The sequence below is a fragment of the Cebus imitator genome, unplaced genomic scaffold (genome assembly GCF_001604975.1).
Source record: "Cebus imitator isolate Cc_AM_T3 unplaced genomic scaffold, Cebus_imitator-1.0 Scaffold42, whole genome shotgun sequence".
Taxonomy (NCBI): Eukaryota; Metazoa; Chordata; class Mammalia; order Primates; family Cebidae; genus Cebus; species Cebus imitator.
Window position 1 is genome coordinate 7,368,072 of NW_016107357.1, and position 26,595 is coordinate 7,394,666.

General features: G+C 45.8%; 1 protein-coding gene across 3 annotated transcripts in view; it reads left to right on the forward strand.

Moving 5' to 3' along the window:
* Positions 1 to 26,595, forward strand: part of CNIH3 (cornichon family AMPA receptor auxiliary protein 3) — a 287,496-nt gene that overhangs the window by 229,906 nt on the left and 30,995 nt on the right. For all 3 annotated transcript variants that reach the window (XM_037737728.1, XM_037737729.1, XM_017526408.2), the window contains one exon: positions 2,713 to 2,760. In XM_037737728.1, coding sequence (XP_037593656.1) covers positions 2,713 to 2,760 — 48 coding nt within the window. The remainder of the gene's footprint in view (positions 1 to 2,712; positions 2,761 to 26,595) is intronic.

Below are 26,595 nucleotides of genomic sequence, written 5' to 3' on the forward strand. Positions count from 1 at the left end.
ACAAAGAGGCCTCTTCTCCTTTGCTGCAGGCCCCATGAAGAAGGATATGCTTTTGGGGAGGTACCAAAAGGCCATATGGAAGAACCAGACTTCAGGGTCCCCTTCTAGAAAGTCGAGGGCTGTTACTGGAGTTGTAATTTTTTTGAGTTTTTACTACGTGCTAGGAACTTCATATACATAATCTGTAATCCTCACAATAATGCTGTGAGACAGGCATCCTTAACCCAATTTATAAGCCACAAAATGAACTCTTTTGTGCAGGGATTCAGAGCTCATGAGTGCTGAAGCCAGGACTTGAACCCAGGTTTGCCAATCTCCAAAGCCTGCCATCCTACCCCCTCCCCTATGTTGTCTCTTTAAGAGACCTGATTTTATAATATCTGAGGTAAGCTTTGGTGTATTCTTTGATTCCGTGAAATAGAGCCAGACTCTTTCAAAGCAAGTTTTGATGCAAGTTTAAAGAACCTGCAAGGTCTACTTGAAAACTTTCTGTATTTCATGAACTTATAAATATTAAAATCTATTTTGCCTCCACCTACCAGCCTCACCTGCACCTGGGATAATCTGGATCTGTCGGGCCTGGAGGGTTTCACTCTGGGTCTCATGTCTTTCTGGATGTTTTTGTGTTTGGCACCAACAGTACACACCTGGCCTGTCAATATCTACCAGATGCAGTGAGCGACTCTAGTCTGAGAGAGAGATACTTTCATGTAGAAATGCCAGGGAAGACAAGAGCTTACTTTCCTTCCTTCTAATTGTTTGGGCTCAAATTAATAGGCAGCTCACTTAGACACCCAAAACTTTCTTGTATGATTCCAGGGAAAATGCAAGGGAAGGAATTTGTCCTGCCGCTAAATTGTATCATGCAGATTCCATGCTGGGTTGCACGTGATTGGTGAAACCATGAAATATTTTTTGTGGAACCTTTTTCAGCTCACCTTGGTAAAGAATAAGGAAAATTAGACCGAATAAAGAAAATCAGGACTAGTATATGCTCTCTAGGGAGTTTCTGTGAAAGGCCAGTGCAGGAATAGCGTTTGCACATAGTAGGTGCCCCATAGATATTTGTCGATTAAACATTGGATGAATATTGAAATGGTGGCGTAGAAATTAAATCTCAATTCTCTTTTTTTACTCTTATTGTTAAAGGCATAGTTCTAATTAGTTAACGATTAATTAAGGAGCCTGGGCCCTATGAAGCTCATGGACACAGTAAAGACTCTAGGTGCCCCTGGGGAAAAGACTCTTGTCTCGTATTTAAAACAAAAACAAAAGTAAGAACCCTAAATGGAAAAATGCTAGACATGTTTTCCCAGTTTTTATGATGCTACTCCCTGGCAGGAAGTTAAATGCTTCGGATGCCTCATTTAACTCTTCTGCAAGCTCTTAGACCTCTGTAGAGCCCCCAGAACAGCATTTCAGACTCAGGTGGCTTAAGAAAGCTACTTCACTGATTGGTGACTCCAGCCCTGGAAGGACTTATGTGTCACAAATAATTGCTGATCCGTATGATGCGTCTCTCAATGAGGGCATGAGGCCCATTTGCATTTAAGATGCCCTGAAGCTCCTAATATTGTTGGACCCTCTGGGATGGAGAGGAGGAGGAATGCTCTGTTTTTCTCCTCATTTCTCATGTTTTCCCCTCCTTTTAGCAGCTGGGCATTCAGTCTTACTTTAAATTAATGGTAGATATTGTCCTTCAGGGGCTCTGGCCTCCTGGAGAAGGAGCTAGTGTGTGTCTTGCAGCATCTCCTTTCATGCGTGTGTGCACACATGTGTGAGGAGTATGCAATGTGTCTTGCTAGCCATGTGGACACTAGTATGTCCTGATGGAGGCTCCTTCCTCTGGGGTTACAGGAGGCACAGGAATCACTATATTTATGATTTAATTAGGGAAATGAAGTGTCCAAGCCACCTGTCCTTTCTGGATTCACAGGGAATCTCATTACCATTCCATCTACAGCAACCAAATTGCCTCAGTAATGAAGCACCGGGTGATGCCACAGCTGTGTTCAGCGTGGCTTTGCAAATTGTTAAAGTCACTGAAGGAAAAGGGAGGCAAAGGCATTTAGTGCATGTTGTGGGCGTCATCACCTGCCCAGCCACGGGCCATCATCTTACCTTCCCTTGGCAGTGAGCCAGGCCTTGATGGACTTGAACTTCTTAAAAAGCCTTAGCCTGGGGGCATCACTGGTGTCTAATTTAGTGGGAGATTGCTTCCTCCAAATAGACTCACTTTAGAAAAACAAAACCAGCAGGCAGAGAACTTGTCTACGTTAAGATACTAATGAGGGCACATATGCTCTTTGAGACCCAAGTGGGAAGTCCTCCTGGGAGGGCCGGCTGCAGGCTTTAGGATATTCCATGAACATGAGGTACCATTCTGCAGCTGGACCACCTTATGTGTACATGGAAGCTGAGAGAGACTTGACTGTAGATAAAAGAAATCTATGCAGGATTGAGAGGGAAGATGGGGCCATACTGTTTGCTGGGAGAGTTCTGTTAAGAGCAAATGACTATGACAGGGTAGAGGGAAGAAAGTCAGAAACTCTATTAGAAAAAGTCATTGGGGTGGGAGCATGCTGGCCATGTGCATAGCAGGGGTCTCTGGTGGATTCTGTCCATTATTGGGGCTGATTGCGGGGCCTTCTCATGCTGTTTTAGCAGAACCCCTAACCTGCCCTCTCGTTTCTTTCTTGTGCGACCTGATAGAGGGAGCGGCTGAGGAACATCGAGCGCATCTGCTTCCTTCTGCGAAAGGTCAGTGTGGTAGCTTCATGCCGGAGGATGGAGAGTCACGTGGTGGTGGGTGGGCACACAGTGAAAGAGGCTGGTGAGGCTCAGTGCCTGCTCCAGTCCTGTCCACCCAGGAAGGCAAATGGTAGCAGGGAAAGGGGAGGTGGGAGCAAGTGATCAGTTCTTTGGAAACCTTCAGAGACAGGAGGAGCTAATTAAAGGAGGTGGCCATCTAGCAAAGCCCTGGATATTTGCAAGTGCCCTCTGGTTGGAGTTAGACACTCTTTAACTTTGCATGATAATGGATGGCATTTCCAGCTGCTGCTGCCATGGGCCTTTGTTCCTGTCTGGTGCTGGGCTCAGGAACACTCCCTGCTGACCTTGGGAAGTTTTTAAGTAGATGCTGGGTTCCGTTTGAGGTTTCAGCCTGTCACTTAGCTTTGCAATTTGATTGTCAGCATCATTGGGAGTGCTGAATGGGTGGGATAAGGAGGTATTATTAAAGGCAGAGTCATGTCATTCAGAGAGTTGCTCTGAATGGGTGGGTAGTATGTTACAGCTTCCCTAGACTCATTCAGGAAGCACATGTAGGCACACACAGTTCCAGCTTAGTATTTAGCACAGCTCTGTGCCATAGCTGGGGGCCCCTGTGTCTCCTTCCAGTCAAGAAAGTGTGTGCTTTTTGCCGCAAAATGTGGAGAATGCAACTTGCTGGTAAATAACCAAAGGACATCCCTAACCTCTGTACAGATTGGATGAACACAGGCTATAAGAAAGCCACCTGTCAGCCCAAAAGGAGTTTTTGAGCCTTATATGAATAGGACAGAAATAAAATGTCATGCCAACACTGGTGGAGGGGAAACTATTTTGTAAGCTTTTAAAGTTTTTTCTGGTATTTCGGTAATGATACCTTTCATTGAGAGAGAGCTTAATCAAGAAGCCAGTTATTTTTCTGGCTAATTACTTGTCCTTTAATATCTTCTAAGAAAGTCAGTGTGTTAAAATCCCATCTCTTGTATGATACAGCAGGGAAATATGCTCCGATAAAACCTATATATGAAAATATTTATAATCCAAGGAATAAAGACTTATTAGGAAAATAACATAATATGAATTCATAAATTTATACATTATTTTTCCAGATAATATCTTAGATACTCATAACCTGCTCCAGTCCGTGCTTTTATAGTCTCTGGTTTGTTCTTTAAGACTTGACACCTAAGTGGCATAGAATAGATCAAAACAAAATCAAAGTTTTGCCTTTCAGACTCTAAATTGCCACTTTTTCTCCCATCCTGAATATACCATCCTGTGTTCTTAGGCAGAACAATGTTCCATATCCATCACCTTTTAGCCCTGCTGATCCTTTTATACTTCTTGACAACTGACTCTGGTCAGATAGCAGGCAATGGCCAAGGTCCTGTGGTCCACAGCCTTGCAGCCCTGGACCTTTTAAAGGTCAGAGTCAAGGGTATGAAAGTAAGCACACTATGCAAGGATTAGCGTTACTTTTTGCAAATTTGCATATCATTTGCATAAGTTTCTTTAAACAATAAACTGAGACATTTTGCTCCAAGAAACGTTGTACTCTAAGTACCTTTTCCTGCCTTTTGACCCTTTCATTTGCACATGCTCCTTTCTCCCATGCCACTGCCTCTACTGCAGCTTCTGGGAAGTCACATGTAGTTGCTGCTCTTGGTTATGGAAAATGCCAGGGAGAAAAGATGGACATCAGAGGACATGAAATAGTGACTTCAAGAAGGTGTTGTGATTGCGCGATCACACCTTCTGCAGCTGACAGTTTTCTGGCTCCCATGGGGAGTGGCACTGTAGTAGCCAGCACCTCTTCACTAATTCAAGGCAGAAATGAGCCATGTACCTACAACTTTATTTATTTGAGACAGGGTCTTGCTCTGCCACCTAGGCTGGAGTGCAAGGGTGCAATCATAACTCACTGCAGCCTTGAGTTCCTGGGCTCAAGCAATTTTCCTGCCTCAGCCTCCTGAGTAGCTGGAACTACAGGCATGCACCACCATGCCTGGCGGACTTTTTTATTTTTTGTAGAGATGGGTTCTTGCTTTGTTGTCCAGGCTGGTCCCAAACTCCCAGCTTCAAGTGATCCTCCCACCTTGGCCTCTCAAAATGCTGGAATTACATGCACGAGCCACTATGCCTAGCCCAGCCTTCTTTCTTTATTTGTGGAATCTTTTTCCTTCTCCAGTTCTCTTGCTCTAAGCACATCTACTGTTAACAATTGGTTGTTAGTTCTTCTGTGTGCCCTGGATACCTGAGATTGTTTTCAGTGATGTCATAATTGTTACAGGACCATCAGCTTCGTACCAGGACCACCAGTTTTGTACCCTTGCATGATAACAGACCAATACACTGAGACAGCAGGAGTTGTAGCAGAGAAAGAGCTTAATAATTGTATGGCAGCCAAACAAGGAGGCACCAGGGAATCTCAAATCTGCCTCCTTAAGAAGTTTTGGGCTGGGATTTTGGTTGGTGGTGGGCTGAAGAACTGGGGGTTGCTGATTGGTTAGGGCATGGGAGAGAAAATCATAAGGATGTAGAAACTTTGTTCTTGTACTGAGTCAGTTCCTTGGAGGGAGTTCACAGACTGGCTGGTACCGGTGGGCCTGGTAGAATCAGGATCTAGAAAATATCTCAAATGGGAAACTTGAGTGTTTTTTTTAATGTTACAGATGTTATCTATAGAAGTTAGGACCTTGTGACAGAGGCGATGGGACTTTCAAGCAGTAAGCGGCTATAAGGAGATGGGCTGTAGGGGAAGCTGGTTAATGCTTAGTTATACTTCTGTTTAAAGCTTATGCTTTTATTAAAAACTGAGCAATTTTGTTTTATTTTTTTTTATGAGGATCCAATTTTATGGATGATTTCAACATCATTTATTTCTGAATGTAATTTCAAATTATAGATACTTTTGTCTAGTCTGTGAGGTCTTGTAGCTCACGTGTTATGTAGCTTAAGTTGGTAACACTATTCTCGCAAAGGCATTTAGGTCCTGGGCATGCAGGTCTGTCTCCTCTCACTAGAATGCCAGTTCTGGAAGGTCAGCAGCTGTGTTTCATGCACCATCATGGCATATGGCAGAGAATGTAGAGCAATGCATAGCCCGTTGAAGGTGCTGAGTATTTACTAAGTGAATGAGTACCAACTTTCTGGCACTTCTGTCATCTAAATCCTTCTTCTTGGGGACACTGGCTTAGTCAATAATCTTTCCATTTCGTCATTTCAGTAGGGTCCATGACATAGTACAAAATTTACACATTTTATTACATTTACTCCTTATATAAGATTTGTATTTAAAAATTGAGTTTAACTTAATATTTGGATTCATGATTGACACAGACGATCTCTAACCTACAGTTTCTTCTGTCCAATTTTCTTCTGTAATACTTATACCTTCTGCCCCCTTGTAGTCTGTATTTCAATGGTCCTAATATCTGCTCTCAGCCAATTCTGGGATCTTTATATTTGTAACCTTCCAAATATAAAAGTGAGTATGTAAACTTCTACTACTTCCAAATCCTGCCCCTGCCCTTATTATTTATGTAACCCACAGTGTGTGCCTCAGTGTGACTAAACTGGGGTAAAATTAACAGTACCATGCTCATAGAGGTGTGTGAGAATTAAGTGAGATAATATAATATATCTGGCTCATAAGTGTGCAATGCATATTAAATATTATTATTACCATCCTAACCCTTAACTCCTACCTAAAACCCTTTATAATATCCCTATGCACACCCTTGGTACTGAGGCTGGTCAAGATAATCGTTGGCTGGCTGCACCCCCTCTTAACATCCCCTCTCATTTTCTTAGGTAAATGCCATTTAATGTTTGAGCAGCATCACAAGGTGGGCCAGCCTGGGCCTCCTCCCTCCTGTCTCTCTCATTTTGCATGGGCTTCTGAGTTCAGATTCCCAAGCTGTGGGCACATGTTGGGGATGGTGGGGCGGGTTAATGGGTCTAGTTAGCAGCACCACCTTCTGGGAACTGCACCTTCCAAGAATTTCTTGGAACTAGCCTCCTAAGCACCCTAGAATGTGATGCATCTCAGCAGCTGATTGTTGTTAAACCACCTCCTCAGCTTTCTTGGGAGAAAGGAAGGGATTTTCAAAGTGGATCCAAGTTTAGCTCTGTAATTATCAGAAAATGTGTTCTTTGGGTAATTGTCTGAACGGCAGGATTCCTGTGTCAACTTGTGCTCATGATTCATTTTTTTATGGCCAAGACCCACTTGCCTCTTGAGCAGCTCTTTCCACCAGAGCATGTCATGAGCTCTGTGGGGCCCCTACAAAGTACAGGTTTGGGAGCAGGAAGCATCCTGGAAGGCAGATGTTGGTGCGACTGCTGCTTGCAGGCACATAAAGGGTTCTCGTGGGGAGGAGGCTGACTCCGGTTGCATCTGCAAGTTTAGCGAGTGGGTCAAGGAAATTAAGTTAAGTGTGAGCCCCAATGATCAGTGTGAGACTAAGGAGAAACTTGCGTCATGAATGGTGGTCATCAAACTTTGGGACTGGTTGTGAAATGTTCACATTTCTCAGACAAAGTTAGGTTTTTTTGTTTTTATTTTTTGAGACAGAGTCTCTCTTTGTTGTCCAGGCTAGAGTGCAGTGGCATGATCTTGGCTTACTGAAACCTCTGCCTCCCAGGTCCAAGTGATTCTCTTGCCTCAGCCTCCTGAGTACCTGCGACTACAGGCACGTGCTACCATGCCTGGCTAATTTTTGTATTTTTAGTAGAGATGAGGTTTCGCCATGTTGCCCAGGCTGGTCTTGAACTCCTGACCTCAGGTCATCTACCCGCCTCAGCCTCGCAAAGTGCTGGGGTTACAGGCATGAGCCACTGCGCCTGGCCCCTTAGATGAAGTTAGACAAGTTCATGTCTGAGATGATTTTGAGTTAGACTGAGCCTCCCCAATGTTGGGTGCATTTAGTTGCATAGTTTGGGATGTCCCTTATGGCTTGACAATTCTGTGATTCTCCAGTTCATGTCCTAATTTACCCAAGAATTTGTTCAGTCCCACTGCAGGTTTTTCCTGACATTTGTAGATGTAAAAAGCTGTAGTGGATGGATTATTTTCATTCTCTCATTGGGCCTTCCCATCATGACATGGAGGGGGAGGATGTGTGGGTAGGGTTTGGGGTGAGTGGGCTGTTGAGTTCATTGGGGAGCCTGGTGGGAAGGGGCAGGTGCTCCAGGTTTAGTACCGGAAATGCAGTGGTGATAGGACCACAGGCGTTCCCTTGACACTAATGGGCACTTGCGTCTCTTCCTCATTCAAGCTTCCCAGAGCCACAGCTCTGTCTTACGGAGGAGTTATGTTGTGAAGTGAGGCTGCCAGTAGCAGCCTGAACCCACTGCAGAGATTCTATGATGTGGTTCTGAAAGCAGGGGTTGCAGGAGATGGGGAGTGGATATGACACTTTCACAGTGAAAAGTCAGTTTTGTTAAATGAGATTGCATTATTATTAATGCTTCCTTACCCTCCCCTCTGCCCAGAACCGTCTACATAATTGGCAGGGCCTCGTGAAAATGGCAATGTGAGGCTCCATGTCAGAAGATGATGCCAAACATTTAAACAGAGGTGGGGCCCTTCCCAGCATAGGGCCTTGTGCAGCTGCATAGATCACATGCCCCTGAGGCAGCTTAGCCTGGTCTCCGTGACCTTTGCTATATGATTTTGCAGTTCCTCCTCTTATAAGCAGAGTATATTTCCTCTCCCCACTGATACTTGGCTCTGCCAGGTGACAGGATTTGTCCACTGCAAAGTGGGCAGGCGTGGGAGTGTGTGTTGAGTCTGTAAGAGTCACTGGCTATTTCTGTTCTTCCTTCTGAAATTCTGTCATTTGCAAGTCCAATCCACTGGTTCAAGGAGCATGAGAGGCGTGGGGAACCTACCTGAGCCCACCTGTAGCTCAGAGCCAAGCCTGCTAGAGCCAGTGACTGCCAGCCATGCTTTAGATGTGTGAGCAAGTATAAATGGCTATTGTGTTAAGGCACTGGATTTTGGAATGATTTGTTATATAACATTCTTATGGCAACAGCTAACTGATACTGTAAGCATGTGGCTCTTGTATAAGGGGAAAACTTTTTTCTTCAAGTGATGTTATTCTTTGCCAGAGTTTAGCCATTTGTTGACTCTATAATTTACAAATAAATGGTTTCAAGCTGTGTCTAAATTTCTTTGACCTAAATGTGGGCTACTAAGTACATTTATAAACCAGAACCTAGAGAAAGATTCATGTTGCTTTGGTCCACAGTATTTGTCAGGTACTAACAACTAGGAAGGGCTGGGTGCAGTGGCTTGTGCCTATAATCCCAGCACTTTGGGAAGAAGGAGGATTGCTTGAGCCCAGGAGTTTGAGATCAGTGTGGGTAACATAGTGAGATCCCCATCTCTACAATAAATAAAAAAAATAAAATAAAATAAAATTAGCCAGGCACAGTGGTGTACACCTGTAGTCCTAGCTACTGGGAGGGAGGCTGAAGTGGGAGGACCACTTGAGTTCAGGAGGTTCAGGCTGCAGTGGGCCAAGGTCATGCCACTGCACTCCAGCCTGGGGCCGTGTGAGACCCTGTCTCTAGAAACACCACCACAACTGGGAGGAATGGTGAAGATGGTGCCTTTTTTTGTTTTCTAATTACTGGCACTCCTTGCCACAGGGATTGACTTGATTTCAGCTCTTTTTAGCTGTTAATATGGTTCTTTCTACAGGGCTCTGGAGGGAATGGCATATTTTAATTGAGGGACATGATACAGCAAAAAGGGACATATAAATTCAGAGGCAGTTGTGTGGAGTGCCTTGGAGAGACCATCCTTGATGCAGAAGTTTTCCAGACCAGAATTTTCTGTTTCTTGGGGGGATTTCTAAAGCACAGAAATAGTGATGCTGACTACTCTATGCCTTTAAAAGTATTAAATCCTTTAATCTCACAACAACCCCATGAAGTAGTCACTATTAAAAGCCACATTTAACAGGATGAGGAAATGGAGGCTTAGAGAGGTTAAGTATATATCCTAGAGTCTCCTATTTCTTAAGTGGTAGAGCTGGGATTTCAAGGCAAGCCTATGTGACCAGAGTCCACATTTCTGATCACCACATTATAGGGGAGATTGTTGGCTCTTTTAAAAACATGCTCCTTAAGGACCACTGCTACAGTAACGTGGCTCGGCTATTTTAAAGGGAAGATACAGATATTGAAACCACATAGGGCCTCAGGGACCCTATAAGATGCTTGGCTCACTGTTGATGGGTCCGAGTGGATTCTTTTTAGGCTCTTTTCTAATTCCATTTAACTTCTTGGTAGGGTAGTTCACCCCTGGAGGGAATATTTGAAGAAAAGTAAAAATATCCTGGAACAAAACTTGTAACTAGTTCAGAAACCGTGTCTCATGTATAATTTATTTTCAGACACTTTCCATGGCAAACTCCTTGTTAGTCAGAGGGAAAGATAGAACATTTTCCTTGATGCATAAACAGTGGTGCAGTCATGGGGTTGCTGAACCAGAAGTTGGAGGGGACGTGTCCTCACCTTACTCCTACCCTTGGGCTGCAGCAGGCGAACTGAAGGACTTTACAAACAAATCCCTAACAAATGGGCACTGGCTTTTCACTGGAGATCTGAGTAGCTGGTTGGTCCTATCCTCAGTAGTTCTCTATTGCCCTGATAATAAGGTATCAAAGCAGCTTACAACAACCACCATTTATTTCTCACGAGTCCATGGGTCACGTGGTCAATTCTGTTGCTCTTGGCTGGGCTTGGGCAGGGGGATGTTCTTCTGGTCTTGTCTGGAGCTCATTCATGTATCTGCTGGGCAGCAGGCCATTAGCTCATCTCATTCAGCCTCAGCCACATCTCATTCTTCATCAGCTATCTGAGGCTTGTTCTCAGGGTGTCGTAGAGAAGCAAGAGAAGAAGTGGAAATGCACAAGCACTTTTCTGAGCTTTGGTCAGTGTGCCGGGGGACTACAGAGTTAAGGGCAAAGGGCATGGATATTCTCAGTGAGACCTTACTGCCTTGATTGTGAAAATTCCTGTGCTAGCATCGTATCTGGAAGTAGCACGTGTTAGAGTCTGCTGGTCTCCAATATTTGTCATTAGTGGAACTGGTAGTTTCTAATTTTGGGGCATAGCAAGATCATCCCTGGATACGTTTCAACGTATATCTGCTTAAGAATCACTTCCAGAAGTTCTGCTCTAGGAGTTCTTGGGAGGGTCCAGTTACCTGTATTTTGAAAATGCCCCATGGGTAGCCAGGGTAGAGAAACACTCTGGGAAATATATGGTGACTTGAGTGTTTGGTGAATGTTCTGGTGACTCCTAAGCAGTTCCAGGCTGGCTCCCCAGGGTTTGGAGAACTGGATCTGTGGAGGGGGAGAGGAGAGGTAGGAGAGCTTCCACCCAGAGAAGCTGACAGCAGGCAGATGCTGCCAGCTCCTTTGCAGACAGCCCAGGATGAGCTGAGCCCTGGCTTGAGGAGCATTTCCACAACTTTTGCTATGTCCTGGCTGTGTGTGGAGAGAACCTTCCTGGCCTGAGCCACAGTAGAAGGTTGGTTTTGAGAGGAATGTGTGGCTGTCACAACCAGTTCCAAAAGGTAAAGAAGTCCAACAGCTCTCATAGCAGCAGGAGGAGAAACCCTAAAATGATCAATGACCTTAGGATGCATCATTGAGAGGGTCCCTAAACCTGGCTGTGCCTCACATTGAATCTGGATAGATGATTAAATATACAGACTCTGAAAGGTAGATTTCTATCCACGCAGGATAGTTAACTTTATCTGTCAACTCGGCTAGGTCACGGTGCCCAGATATGTGATCAAACATTGTTCTGGTTGTCTCCATGAGGGTATATTTTTTGGATGAGATTAACATTTAAACTGGACTTTCATTATATGAAAAAGACGCATACATGTTTATAGCATCATAATTTGTAATTGCAAAATTATGGAACCAACCTAAATGCCCATCAGCCAACAAGTGGAAAGAGAATGTGGTATATACACACCATGGAATGCTGCTCACCCATAAAGCAGAATGAAATAATGAAAAATGGCCTTTGTGGCAACTTGGATGGAACTGGAGGCCATTATTCTAAGTGAAGAAACTCAGGAATGGAAAACCAAATATCATATATTCCCACTTATAAGTGGAAGCTAAGCTTTGAGGATGCAAAGGCATAAAAATGATATAATGGACTTTGGGGATTTGAGGGGGAAGGGTGGGAGGAGGTGAGGAATAAAAGACGCACATCAGGTTCAGTGTACACTGTTCAGGTGTTGGAGGCACCAAAATCTCAGAAATCACCACTGAAGAACTTAGCCATGTAACCGAACACCACCTGTACCCTAAAAACTATTGAAATAAAATTTAAAAATAAATTGAACGTTGAGTAAAGCACATTACCCTCCCTTCTGTAGGTGGGTCTCACTCAATCAGTTGAAGGCCTTACTAGAACAGAATGACTGAGCTCTCCTGAGCAAGAGGGGATTTAGCTAGCAGTCAGTCTTCAGACTTCAACCCCATTGACTCTTCCCTGGGTCTCTGGCCTGCCAGCCCACTCTATGGATTTTGGACTTAACCAAATCTCTACAGTTGCATGAGCCTATTCCTTAAAATCTCTCTCTCTCTCTTTACACACACACACACACACACACACACACACACACACACACACCCCTGTTGTCCTGAAGAGCCCTAACTATTCCCTCAATCCTGGGAAGTTCAGATTGAGTAGGTTTACAGAGAGGCCTGGAACTGCTGTGAACTGAACCTTTTTAGCAACCCTGTGAGTTGGTAGCAACCTTGTGAGTTGGGTGAAATTATCTGCTCACCAGATGGTCAATACCTTGTTCGAGGTCACCCAGCTCATAGGTCTGGTCCCAGAGTCCATGTTCACAGTCCTCATACCTTGCTGCTTCCAATTCCTTACATTCATAGAGGTCAGTTATTTTCCATAACTTTATAGATTCTTACCACTACCCTAGGGGCCAATCTCTGCAGGGCCAGTGAAAGGAAGGATAATTTGCTTAGCCTCCCCTGTAGTCTCCACAGACCACGTGGATCAGATAAAAGGAGGCTTGTTCCCTTATTGCATTCATGGGCAGAGGCAGAGCAGATTTTCACAGCCTGACCTTCTCGGCAGTAAAGATCTATGGACTCTTGGCAGTTTTGCTGTGAGAAGTCACCAAATCATTGACTGTTGTGACAGAAACAATTTGGGTTTTTGTAATATCCTTCTCCTCTCACTAATGTAACAAGGAACTCTGGGATTGCGGAGTGTGTGGGAGGCAGGAAAGCATATTGGGATATGGGTTTGTGGCTGTGAGTAACAGAGAGCCAATGTAACTGTGGCTGAAACACGGTGGGGCTCACTCTGCCTTGGGACGCCTGTCCAGGCTGGCACGGGTAAGTGGGACCGGCTTCACAAAGCTGTCTAGAGACCCAGGCTGCTCCCATCTTTGGAGCTCTGTCATCTTTAGGGCATTTCCTTGTACATGTGGACCGTGAGGACGTCACGTCATGGCCTCCTTTCAAGTAGCAGGTTGGAGGGGGCAAGAGGAAAAGGGCCATTTCCTTGAAGGGAGTGACCCAGAAGCCACACACATCACTTGCAAATGGCAGAATCTAGTTTTAATTCTGTGGGGCTGTGTGCTCAGCTAAACATCAGAGATTTTATTCCAGAGAAATGGGAGTGTGGACATCGGAGGACAGCTGCAGATCTGTCTCGGGAGGCTGGTCAGCAGAGCAGCCTGTGCAGGACACACAGCCCCTGTGTGCCCCTCTCTAAAGGTAAAACCGTGCCAGCCTGTACCTAGGCAGGAACAAGAGAGAATTCCTCTGAGCTCCTGGCTTGTGCTAATTAATTCGCATGCTCCAGCGTTATCTTCTCCCCATGGAAAAGCTGCATTGCCATTATCATGCTGGCTCCATTTGTGACTTCTATGGAAGGCTAGGGGCAGGAGTGTGGGTGAGAGAGGAGCAAGATGAGGTGTCATAGGCTGGATGATATTAAATGGGACCTGGAGGAGGCTGAGCATGGTGTGGATTGTGGGGAGCTGAGAAGTGCTGGGTGTTGACTTTGAGGGAATCTAGTAGGTACCAATCTGAATGTATTCATTCATTGAGGTGAAATTCATTCAGCATCTACCATGTACATAGTCGGTTGTTATATGCTGAAGGGGATAAATGTGTGTGTGTGTGTGTGTGTGTGTGTGTGTGTGTGTGTGTGTGTGTCAGTTGTGAAGACATGCTCAGCACAGCTAAAAGAAATCTCGCTTTTTCTCTGCATTCCTGCCTGAGAGTCCCTCAAAGCCCCGATCACCTAAAACCTTATATGATAGTTGCCTGTACGCATGTCTTACAGTTGTATTATGAAGACAAGATCCTGTCCTTCTGGTTTCTGCGCCTGTTACCTTGCCTAGCATGGTGTCAGATTCATGTTAGTTAGCTACGAGAATTAGCCAACATGAGGCTGGCAACCACAGAATGCCATGGGCTATGATTTTCTTAATGCATGAGCTGGAATTCTCACTGCTGAGCATGGGGTAACAGTATGTGGAGAAGACCAGAGAAAGTCCATGACAGGTGTGACGAGCTTGTCACCTCAGAGTACCCTCAGTGCCCGGTGGGTGAGCATTGCAGTGGACATGGAGCGCTGGTTTCCAGCCTTGGCTGTGCACTGGAATTGCTTGTGGAGGTTAAAAAATACTGTTGCCTGGGCCCCACCTCCCAGGATTTCTGAAGTGCAGCTTGGGTATTTATTTTTTTAACAGCTCTGCAGATGATTCTAATGTGTAGCCAAGCTGAGGCTGACTGAGTGGGAGAATCATGCAGGTGGGGAGGTGTTTTCACTTTCTCTGTTCTCTAAGGTATGATTTAGAGAGCCACAATTTTCAAAATGGTAGCAGAGTAAAAGCAGTGATTTGTCAACAGGTGCCAGAGTGGACTGAAGGAGTTACTTCCCAAATTCCAGGGAGATGGTCAGCCCAGTGGGATGACTCATTGCAAGTAATCCACGAGCCACGTGTTTTTCATGGTGGGAACTCTGCTTCCAGATGCTTCCTTTTCTAGAATGTGATGAGAAGTAAAGATTCTGTTTTTCAGCCTCCAGAATGCTCACCCTTCCAGGCACTCATTCTTGCCCTTTTCTAAGTTGCCAAAGAAGAAAGGAACATTTCTGGGTCCTGTTTCTAGGCCACAAAATGGGCCAATCTTCCGAAATCCTGATAGCCTCTTACTCTTGGTAACGTCACCCTGGCTCTGCCTCTCACTCTCTTCAGCTCCTACTGCCCTCTCTAAAGGTGAAACCGTGCCAGCCTGTACCCACACGGGAACAACAAGAGAGGATTCCTCTGAGCTCCCGGCTTGTGCTGAATTAATTCGCATGCTATAGACATATCTTCTCCCCACGGAAAACCTGCATTACCGAGTTATCATGCTGGCTCCATTTGTAACTTCTATGGGACTTGTTATTCCTTAAGCAATTTGGGGCATTGGTCCTCCTCCAGAACTGAGTTTCACTGGCTCTGATTTCTGAGCCGTCTCTGTGGCGCAGACAATTACACAACACATGGAGTTTTGTTTCATTAGGATAAGACCCGGCAGTAGACAAGAAAATGCACTGAATAAGTTAAATGTGCTATACAAATGCAAAGTGCCATTATTATAAAGAGACAGAAAAGCCATCCTGTTTCCTTTCTGTATCAGCCAAATGGTCAAAGCAGTGATGAGATTCTGGAGGACAATGATCACTGGTTATAGCACAAGGAGGTAGGCGGGGAGCATGCAGCAAGAACAGCACTGCTATTGTGGCCTTTGGTGGTGACATCACTGCTGTTACCACTCAGCACACCAGCATAAGGTAGCACCAGTGCCACTCGTGTCCTGGTGGGAACCAAATAAAGGAGTCACTTAGACAGGATGTACTGATAAATGACAAACTCTATGTCTTCTGAGAGGAATTGTAGAATTCTCTGCATAGGCTAGACTTTAATACATGCCATTTGGTACTTCACGTGTTTTTTGATAGTGGTGATGCCAGTTGCCAATATTGGATTGTTCTGAGTTACTGATAACGTATTTAAGCACACATATTCTGGGTTTTAAAAGGAAGGTGGGTGTAGGTGGGATTCAGAAGGTGTAATAATTTGTAAAAAGCATGCTTTCCGGCCCAGCGTGGTGTCTCGTGCTTATAATCCCAGCACTTTGGGAGGCCGAGGTGGGTGGATCACGAGGTCAAGAGATTGAGACCATCCTGGTCAACATGGTGAAACCCCATCTCTATTAAAAATACAAAAAATTAGCTGGGCATGGTGGCATGCGCGTGTAGTCCCAGCTACTCGGTAGGCTGAGGCAGGAGAATTGCTTGAACCCAGGAGGCGGAGGTTGTGGTGAGCTGAGATCGCGCCATTGCACTCCAGCCTGGGTAACCAGAGTGAAACTCTGTCTCAAAAAAAAAACAAAAACAAAAACATGCTTTCCTTAGCAGACACTAGAAGATGAGTAAGGGCATTAACTGTGTATCTTGTTCACTGTGCGGGGCTCTGCCCACAGCCAGCTCAGCACGTAGCCAGTAGTGCTTTGCTGATGGAATGAATGAATGAATGAGTAGAACAGTCTCCACGGTTACTGCTACCTGTTTTACGTGTGCTCCGTGCTTTACAAGTGTTTCACTTATTCTTACCACACCACTGTGATGTGGAGATGGGGAGCTGAGACTTGGAGGGCTATGAGGTCACTTAGTAAATGCAGGGTCTGGATTCAAATCTGCCTCTCATCCCCAAATCCCTGCCTTTTCTAGGAGTCCTTATGTTTCCGTGCTCTAGGGCTTAAAGACATGGTTCCCTACTTTCTCCAGAATACTTCTACGTCTTTGAGTTTTTCAGACCAAGCTTGGCACCATTCCCTGATATTCCCGGGCATAGCCATTCCCATGATCCACTGTTAGCCTCATGAGTATGGGCCCTGTTATCTTCTCTCGCCTGACTACCATCTTCTCCACTGATTCCCATCCTCCAAGTCAAAAATGGGCTAAGAGGTTTTGACCAAAGGCATTGTCTCAACTTCAAAAGACTGTTGAAACTGCTGTCTTGGGAGAAAGAATCTTCAGAGGACACTGTATCCCCTTCTCCTGGCCCTTTGGCAGCTGAATGTCAGCCAGGGTTGCCATATCATGGCACCTGGGCGTTCATTGTCTCACAGGCCTGCAGGCTGGAAGTGCTGGAGCAAGGTGTCGGCAGGGTTGGGTCCTTCTGAGGGTTCTCTGCTTGGCTTGTGGATGGCCACCTTCCCACTGTGTCTCCACGGGATTATTCCTCTGTGTGTAAGTGTCCTACTTTTCTCTTCTTTAAGGACGCTAGTCATATCACATTAGGGTCTATAGGGCAGATTATTTACAGCAGTAATTTAAGCATACCTTTAGAATAGCCCTACATGGCAGATGCATCTCAATGTGCGTTCTAAGCTGGGGAATCTGTGTGTGGCCAACCCAGAGGTTCATACCTTATCTATGATACAAATCTGAGCCCCTCACCCCCAACCTGGCCTGTCCCATGGAACATGCACTGCAGGGGATTGAGACCCTGAGCTTTGGGTTGAATGAAGGTTGCCATGTGGGGGTCATTAGGGGAGAGTGTTAAGTGAAAATGTCATGTAAGCTGCATGATGTTTGCAGGAGCCTGTGATTTTCTCGCCCACCCTGCTGCCCCTGGGCCCTGTGGTTATGTTGCCTGGCCCACCACCTGCTGGACCGTAGGAAGGTGGATGTGTTGTCCAGCCCACTGCCGCTGCACTGTAGGAAGGCAGGTATCTTGTCCAGCCCGTCACCACCGGACCATTTCTGTATATGAGGCAGTTCTCCGGTCTAGCCTGTTGTTACTGGACTCTCTCCCCTATATGTAAGCCCCTAATGAAACCCCATGTCTTATTTGCTAGCTCTCATCTCTTCTCCAGCTTCTTGAATCTGGTATCCTCCCTATGGATGTTATTAGAGTTTTGGCATAATAGGGCTGACCCTAATGACCACATTTAACCCAATTGCCTCTTTTAAAGACTCTGTCTCCAAATATTTACTGTTCCATTCCGAGGTACTGGGGGTTAGGGATTCAATATAGGATTTTGGGAGGAAGTTTTTCAGTCTGCAACAGTATCCCTGCACCAGCAAAGAGTTTTCATGGAAACATCCCCTTGGTTAGGAGAAATGATTTATTTGCCCTTGAATTCTGTTCTTTGGTGAATGGTGAATAGAGTGAATAATGTGTTTCTGGGCTTTGATTTTCCTAGCACTTTCTCATTATCCCAGATGTGCTTCAGAGAAAGAAAGGGCAAGACTTAGATCCTTTTTCAGTTGGGTTTTATTGTGTGTGTCAAGATCAAAAGCAACGTGATCCTCAGTAAAGCCTGTGAAGACTTTCTCCCATCATTCTCTTGGATAGAGGGCCCAAACAGAAGGGACTGGGTCCAGCCTATCCATGATACCACACCCTTGCAGGGAGCGGCATGTAGAGCGGGTCCCCTGGACCTAGTCAGTTGGCTCAGCACATGTTGGACAGGGCATGGGTCATTCATCATTCTAATTAGCTCCACTGCCTGTCTCCCCAGCAGGCACAGTCAGGACAAATCCACATCTGCCACATGAGCTTCTGCAGAGGTGCCAGTTGCTGAGTAGGGCTGAAGTCATGTAATTATTGTTAACTATTTTTGTTTGTAGGACATCCCTTCCCAGGAGATCCCAGGCACTTCATTGCCCAGAAGTTGTCACTTGAGAGCAGGACAGCATTGACCCATGCTGGGGCTGAAGGAAGTAATGAAGGGCACTGACCACCTGTCATGCTGTGCTGGCTGCTCAAAAGCAATGGCATGCACAAGCTTTAGGAGAGGCTCCTGGGGTCACGTCACACTGCTATGCAGAGAGTGGAAGGGGGCTCAGGTTCTTTTTCTTGGCTGGAGGAAGCGACGTTAGCTAGATGTGGAAGATTGGTTTTCAGTGGCTGTTTTTTTGCTGCTGTAACAAAATACCATAGACTCAATGGCTTAAACAACACAAATGTATTTCCCACAGCTCTGGAGGCTGGGAAGTCCAAGATTAATGTTCCAGACAATTCAGCATCTGTAGAGGGCCACTTCCTGGTTCGTAGATAGCTGTCTTCTTGCTGCAGCCTCACAAGGAAGGGCAAGCTCTCTCTGCACCCTTTATCAGGACATGAATCCCATTCACGCAGGCTCCACCCTCATGTTGTCATCTAACCCTAGTCACCTCCCAGAGACCCCACTTCCTAATACCATCACATTAGGGGGTAGGGTTTCAACGTGTGAATTTTGGGGGGAAATGAACATTCAGCTCATAACAGAGGCTTAAGTAAAGTTTTTTTTCCCTATAACGACAACATTTATTAAGGTATTATATGTGGTGTGATATGCCAGACATTATGCAAAGTGCTTGACTAGATGATCTCACTCACAGCAGCCCTGGTATGTGAACATAATTCTGCTCCCCTTTTCACTGAGGCAGAAATTGAGGGACAGAGAAGTTAAGTAACTTAAGCTAGTACCTGAAAAACCGGGGTTTGAATCCAGGCAGTCTTTCCTTGGAGCATGCTCTTTGGTTTTTCTTTATTATTTTAGTTATAAAAGTAATATGTTCATATTTTCACTAGTAAAATGATGCAAAGTTGATGTGAAGAAAACATTAATAAGCTGCACACCCTTCTTTTCCTAACTGACATCAAAGCTAGGTCTGTATCCTTTTCTTATGCTGTGTCTCCATGCACATTTAGACAAGTACATGTATGCACAGATATACACTTCAGCTTGTTTTTTTGTTGTTGTTTCTTTTTCCTAATAATGTAAAAAGAAACATTACATTATTTCCTATAACTAGTTTTTTCTCCTAATGCTGTAACATATCATTACATCACAGATAACCCTGTAGGTCAATAGCTATAGATTTTTCTTAAAAGTAATTACACAAGCTTTCATAATATTCCACAGTACACACAACTGATTCAGTAATTTTCATATTTATAGACCTTACATATGTTTTCAGTTCTGTTTGGCCCCTAACCCTGCAACAAACACCTTTGTGGGCTTATATCCCAGGAGTGAGATTGTCAGGCAAAGGGGTATATGAATTTGTTCTTTTCTAAAAACTGCCAGATGACTTTCTCAAAAAGGCCAAAGCAAGTGTATTCCCACCAGCAGTATAAGAAGGTGTCTGTTTCCCCACACCAGCTTCACCAGCTGGAGTGGCCCATGGCTGGCCTGCTGCAGAGGCAGCCTTCTGTCCTCAGCCCCAGGCGCAGCCCCGGGTAGATGCAGAATTGAGCAGTCAGGAACTTCCCAGAGACCAGCTTTCTCAGTCTCAGCACCACATTTCAGTCCACTAGGGGATATTTAAAACCCAAGAATCCAGATGCAGAACCCCACCTCAGGTCTCACCTCGGTCAAGAGGGCACAGATGGTGGTGTTTTCAAAAGCTCTCAGAGGCTTCTGATGGCCTGCCGAGGTGGAGACTCCTGCTGGAGGCCTTGCAGACACCAAGATCCTAACTTCCCTTCCCCCTTTCTTTCCTTCCCCCTCATTCCTCCCCATTCCTTGAGCCCTCTCCTTGCTGGTCAGGGGAGACTGTGCTGAGATAGCATCCTCTCCCTCTACCGTCCTGGGCCTGCAAAAACACATTGGTTGTAAGGGCTAGCTTTTCATTTCCATGTCTGAACCTCATCATTGAATTGGAAACTCGGGAGGTGAGGTCAGGGCCTCAGCATTTTATGAATGCTGCCAAGATAGCTCCAGTGTACAGGCAGAGGCAGACCATTGTCCTGTTTCTTTTCAGAGCAGGAAACACTTCTGACCTCTTAAGGTCCATCTGTCCTGGCTGGTCAAAGCCTTTTTTTCTGCCTGTTGGAGAGGCCAGGAGATTTTGAGGAACCAGTGGCCTAGTGTCTGTGCATCCCACATGGACCTGCACTCAGGAGGGGAGAGGGCCGGCCAAGGTAGACGTGACCATCATCCCAGCTGAGCTTAAATGTGTTAATGAACATGAAGTCTGCTTAGCAGACGTGCTCAAACTTTGCTGCACGTTATAATTACCTGGGGGAAATTTAAAAAATCCAGATGCCCAGAATCCATCACAAACCGATTAAGTCATAATCTCTGGGGATGAGACGCAGCATCAGTATTTTACAAAACTCCCCAAGTGACTCCAGTGTGCAGCTAAGTTTGAAAAAACAGTGCTTAGAGAGCATTTTGCAATGTGAATTACATTGGTTAGGGCACTGAGTTTCATCGACCTGGTCCGCTGATGGGCAGCTACTGCTTTCCTGTTAGCGTCGCTGCCTTTACCTGCCTGGTTGCCTCTTTCAAGGCTCTCTTCCTGGTTCTTGAGCTAAGAATAGAGTTTCCAAAGCAATTTGTTTCCTAAAAGATAGAAGTTCATCTTTTTTTCATAAGGCAAAAATATTCCTAGTATTTTTATACATGTGAACATTTCCTGGTTCTGCAGGATTCTGTTGACTCTCTTAGCCCCATCACCAACTGCCAGCCCGTTCAGCACGCAGCAGGTATTTAGACAGAACAAGGTGAACACCTGCATATTCTCACTGCAGCACACTGAAGTTGCTGCTGCTCTGCAGGCCTCCCACCTCAGCCCGTGGTGCGTTCCAACTCAAAGTGAGCAAGGTGTGCCAATCATGCCATGAATGAGTCCAGAGTTTCGGTGGATTGCACCCTGCATGTGGTTCATACACCTCTCAGAGGTATGCCTTTGGTCGAGTGAGAACCTGAACTGCTGTTGAAGGGGTAGGTGTGTGGGTCACACCAGTGCACACTGCAGGTAGTAAGGTGCAGGGTGGCAGGTGGAAGAACGGCGCGTGTCCTGCCTGCTGTGAGCAGGCTGCATCACCTATAGAGCAGGACCTCCATGAGTCTCTGGTCATCAAAGAGGCGTGGAGACAGCCCCTTCTCTCCTGGAAGCAGCGGCACGGGGACCGTGGGAAGGCGCTATCCAGGGCAGTGTGACTCTGCAGGGTCCTGCAAGCCAGCAGGGGCTTTCTGCAAAAGCTAAAGTCAGCAGCAGATAATACGATGCAGGATTATGCACATTCAAATGCCCTGGGGAGCTTTTAAAACCCAGGGATCCAGATGCAGGGCTCCATCTCTCGAGTCTCATAACATTTTATTTTGAAAAACGTCAAATGTAAGGGAATGTTGGAAGAGCAGCATAATGAACACCTACGTAGCCTTCACCAAGATTCGCCACTTGTTCAGTTTGCCGCATTCCATCTCGGCTCTTCCCCATTTCCCGTGTAGGTACAGCATATACTTTTTTTTTTTTTCCTAGACCCTTTAGTTTCATCCCCAAATACATCCTCTGACATAATCACAATACCATTGTCACACTAAAGATCATGGTTGTAATATTGTCACCTAATCATAGTTCATAGTCACATTTCTTCTGTTTTCCCCCATAATCTTCTATATAGTTGTTGTTTTTTAGATCCAGGGTGCAGTTAAAAATCGCACATTGTGCCAGGTGTGGTGGCTCATGCCTGTAATCCCAACACTTTGGGAGACGGAGGTGGGTGGATCACCTGACGTCAGGAGTTCGAGAGCAGCCTGACCAATATGATGAAACCCCATCTCTACTAAAAATACAAAAATTAGCTGGGCATGGTGATGGACCACAATAGCCTCTAGCCACTTGGGAGGCCAAGACAGGAGAATTGCTTGAACTCAGGAGGCAGAGGTTACAGTGAGCCAAGATTGTGCCACTACACTCCAGCCTGGGTGACAGAGTGAGACTCCGTCTCATAAAAAAAAAAAAAAAAAATCACACATTGCATCTAGTTGTGTTTCCAATAGTTTCCTTTAATCTAGAACAGCTTTTCACTTTTGTAATGACACTGACATCTTCTGAAGAGTTCCCGAATGCAGGTGTTTTTAAAAGTTCCCCGTGTATTTCTAATGAGGAGCAGGATTAAGCGGCAGGGCAATAAAAGTCTGCATGTTTGGTTTTCCCATATAAATATGTGGGGAAATGAACAAGGAAGTAGGACACTGGCCTGGGGCCGCCCTTAATTCTTGGGAAGAGCTGCATGTGCCTTCCACGCACAGTCCTGGCTCCTTTTCACCGTGGTGTTTATTTTTAGTTATACAGAGTCACAAGCCACTCTGATCAATACCTTTTCTGGTGGCTCAGCATCTTCGCCTCTTCTTTCCCCTCCCTCCTGGGATCTCCTGCTCCCATTCTGTGTTTTTTGGGCTGGATATTTTTTTGGGCTGCCTGAGCAACCTCACAGAGAAGGGTGAAGGGAGGGGGCATGGTGGTGTCTGCTTTCTGTGGCGGCGGCAGCGAGGGGTTGTTGCAAATGTTCTGCTGAGAGGGATGTCTCCCAGGCTGCCACGGTACCCTGCTCCAGCCACACTGAATTAAGTTCCATTCACTTGCCCTTCATCTTCCTCTTCCTCCACTTTTTTTTCTTGAGCTGGACCTACCCATTCTTTAAGACTCAGCTCACATCATCACTTCTGGGAAGCCTTTTGCTGCCTTCCTCAGTTGGAGTCTGTGTGCTTCTGGGGGCTCCCATAGCACCCCAGGCTGATGACTGCCCTAGCACTTACTAGGCAGCTCTCTTTCCCTCCCTTCCCCTCTTCTCTCTCTCTCTCTTTTTTTTTTTTTTTTCGAGAGACAGAATCTCACTCTGTCACCCAGTCTGGAGTGCAGTGGCATGATCTTGGCTCACTGCAATCTCCACCTCGTGAGTTCAAGCAATCTTCCCACCTTAGCCTGCTGAGTAGCTGAGACCACAGGTGTGTGCCACCACACCTGGCTAATTTTTGTATTTTTAGTAGAGATGGGGTTTCACCATGTTGTTCAGGCTGGTCTCAAACTCCTGACCTCAAGTGATCTGCACACTTCAGCCTTCCAAAGTGCTAGGATTACAAGTGTGAGCCACCAGCTGTCTCCTTTCTGATCACAGGAAAGAAAAGTCCGTTTTAATCAAAGTTTAAGCACAGTGTAATCAGGAGAGCAACTGTATTGGATAAAAAGCAACAAGCTCAAAACACACTTCAGCCACCCCTAGCTTCAAATAAGGAATTCTGTGCTGTTTTGAAATATCACGGAGAGACCGCCCTGCATTGGTGTGGATGATTGAGTTAACCACAAAGTTCACAGAATCTTTGCTCTCTACCCATTGCAGGTGTGGCCAATGAGCAATGTGAGTCCTGGGAGGGCCTGAGAATATTGCTATTCAAGTGGCCCATGAACCAGCAGCTTTGGCATCACCTGGGAGCTTGTTATAAATGCAGAATCTCAAGCCCCACCCAGACCTGTGGGGTCATAATCCACATTTTAACAAGATCCTTGTATGCACATTATTTTGAGCGGCATGGCCGAGAACTCCAGCTGTCAAATTCAGAGCTGGCAGGCTGTACCTGCTCTTCAGCACTTACTGGATATGCACCATGTGTGGCCTTTTTGGACAGCACCAAAGAAATGAATGTCCTGCCCTCATTGTTATCTTGTCCTTATTGACATACCTTTCCCACCTCATCAGTTTCACTCCTTTGGGTGAACCCCTGGTGGGCTGCTGGGACCTTCTCTGTCCACTAGAATTCCTACTGTCTCACTGTTGCGGGGTGCTCCTGCCATGCAGCTAGCCTCTGACTCACCCCCATCCTGCTCCCTGTCTCTGGTCACGCTGCCTCCATGGGCAGCTTCTGGCTCTCTCTACCTTCCTTAAGTTCCCCAGCGATCCTGCCATCCCTCAACCCCTTCTCTCTCACCCAGGCAGGCTCTTGAGTAAGTGGGGGCTGTTGATACTGAGTTCCCTATCTCCCCCTCCACCTTCCGTCCTCACCTTTCCAATTCTCCTCTCCCATCTCACGGCCCTTCTCACCTGGGGGCCCTGTTTTAATGCTGCCTCGTGATTCAGCCCCCCTCTGACTCACTCCGGAGCACATCCAGACCAGCTCCCTCTTTCGAGTACCTTCTCTCTCTCATTGTTCTCCAACTCCCTTTCCCCCCAACTTCAAACACTTTTCGTCTTCCTTGTTCTAAAAAATTGCATTGGCCTTGGTAACCCTTCACGCTACCAACCCACACATTTCTTTTTTCATATGTTGCCCAATTCTGGAAAGAGTCATTTGCACTCCCTGCCTGCGCTTCCTGACTCCTACGCATCTCAGAATCCCTTGCAGTCCTGCAGATGTGCCTCCCCTTCTATTGAAACTGGTGATTGAAGGTCACCAATGACGTCCCAGTTGCCAAATCCAATAGACTGACTTCTTTGTTCCGTTCCCCTTTGAGCTCTCTGTAGTATGACGCGACTGGTCTCCTCCTCCTTTTTGGCTTCCTGGCAGGAGACCATCTCAGTTTTCCTTCTGTCTGGGCACACTCATCTCTCTCCTTTTTCTCCCCTGTCCCTTTCTCACACCCCAGATACAGGTGTTCATGCACCTTCTGCCCTTGCTTTCCTCTTACTCTGTACTAAGAGTTGCTATTGGCAGCCTGTGGATCAGAGATGTCCTGCAAATTTATTTCATTGGACCCATTTAATATCTTAGGAACCTGAAAATTCCACACAAAAATCTGGGTTTCAAGCTGCTTTTGAAAAAACAAAATGAAACAGAACGTAGCACCTGGCAATAGTGGATTCGTATTCTTAAGACAACCAGCTGGAGTGGGTAGCAGGTGACCCCTTTAGATGGGGTGTCTGCCCTCGGTTACTCCCACGGCCACCATGCTCATCTGTCTCGTACCACATGCCTTTGAGTGTGAACCAGTTATGCTCACACTGAGTAAGTGGGGGCCCTCTCCAGGGCTCATCTTCTCCAGGGCCGAAGCATCTATCCTTGTTCATCTTCTAGTGGCCCCAAATCTATGCCTCTTCTGCTTTTTCTTTCTTGAATTCCAGGAATGTGCTTCCAACCATCTATTGGGCATCTTTACCTGATTTTGCTCATTGTACCTCAAACTCAGTCTTGGGATTAGTAGTGCTTATGAATCAGACTCCTCCACCTCTTTGAGTTTCGAACCAATTGAGAACAGACACAAGAGTCCAGATGAGGGCTCAGGAACCATGTGGTTCTCAGCCAGCTGCATGTAGGGCATGGCAGGGCACTAGCACCTTCAAGTGTAGGAGAGAGAAAGAGTGAGTGTCGAAGAGGCGTGGGCTCCAGGCTTGTATTGCCAAGGAGGCTGTCTCTGGACCTGACCACATAAACCTCCCACCTGCTTGCAGGAGTAGAGAAAGAGGCGGCCTGCAGTTTAAGGGCAGGCGGACCCCAGAGCAAGAGAGCCAGGCCACAGGCTTCCTCCTAATACTTCCCCAGGATGGGGAAAAGTTGGTGGAAATTCCTGTTTTATGGGTTGCAGCAGGAATGCAGAAAGAGGAAGAGAAGAGCTCAAGGGTTCTCTCTTCCTTCAACTTGCCATATACTCATGACAGTAGTGCCCCCTTTTCCGTAGGGGATATATTTTGAGATCCCTGGTGGGGATTCCTGAAACTGCGGACAGTACCAAACCCTGCATAGCCTATGTTTTTCCCTGTCCATACATATCTATGATAAAGTTTTACTTACAAATTAGGCATAGTAAGAGATTAATTTATTATTAATTACCTTTATTAACTAACAAAATAGAACAGCTATAGCAATATACTGTGATAAAAGTCATATGAATATGGCCTCTCAAGATATCTTATTGTACCGTACTGATTATTTTCACATGTGGTCGATCGCAGGTAATTTAAATAGTAGAAGGTGAAAGGGGGACTGCTGAATTGCTTTACAGTCATGCTCGTTCACGCATTTTAATTGAGACACTGTC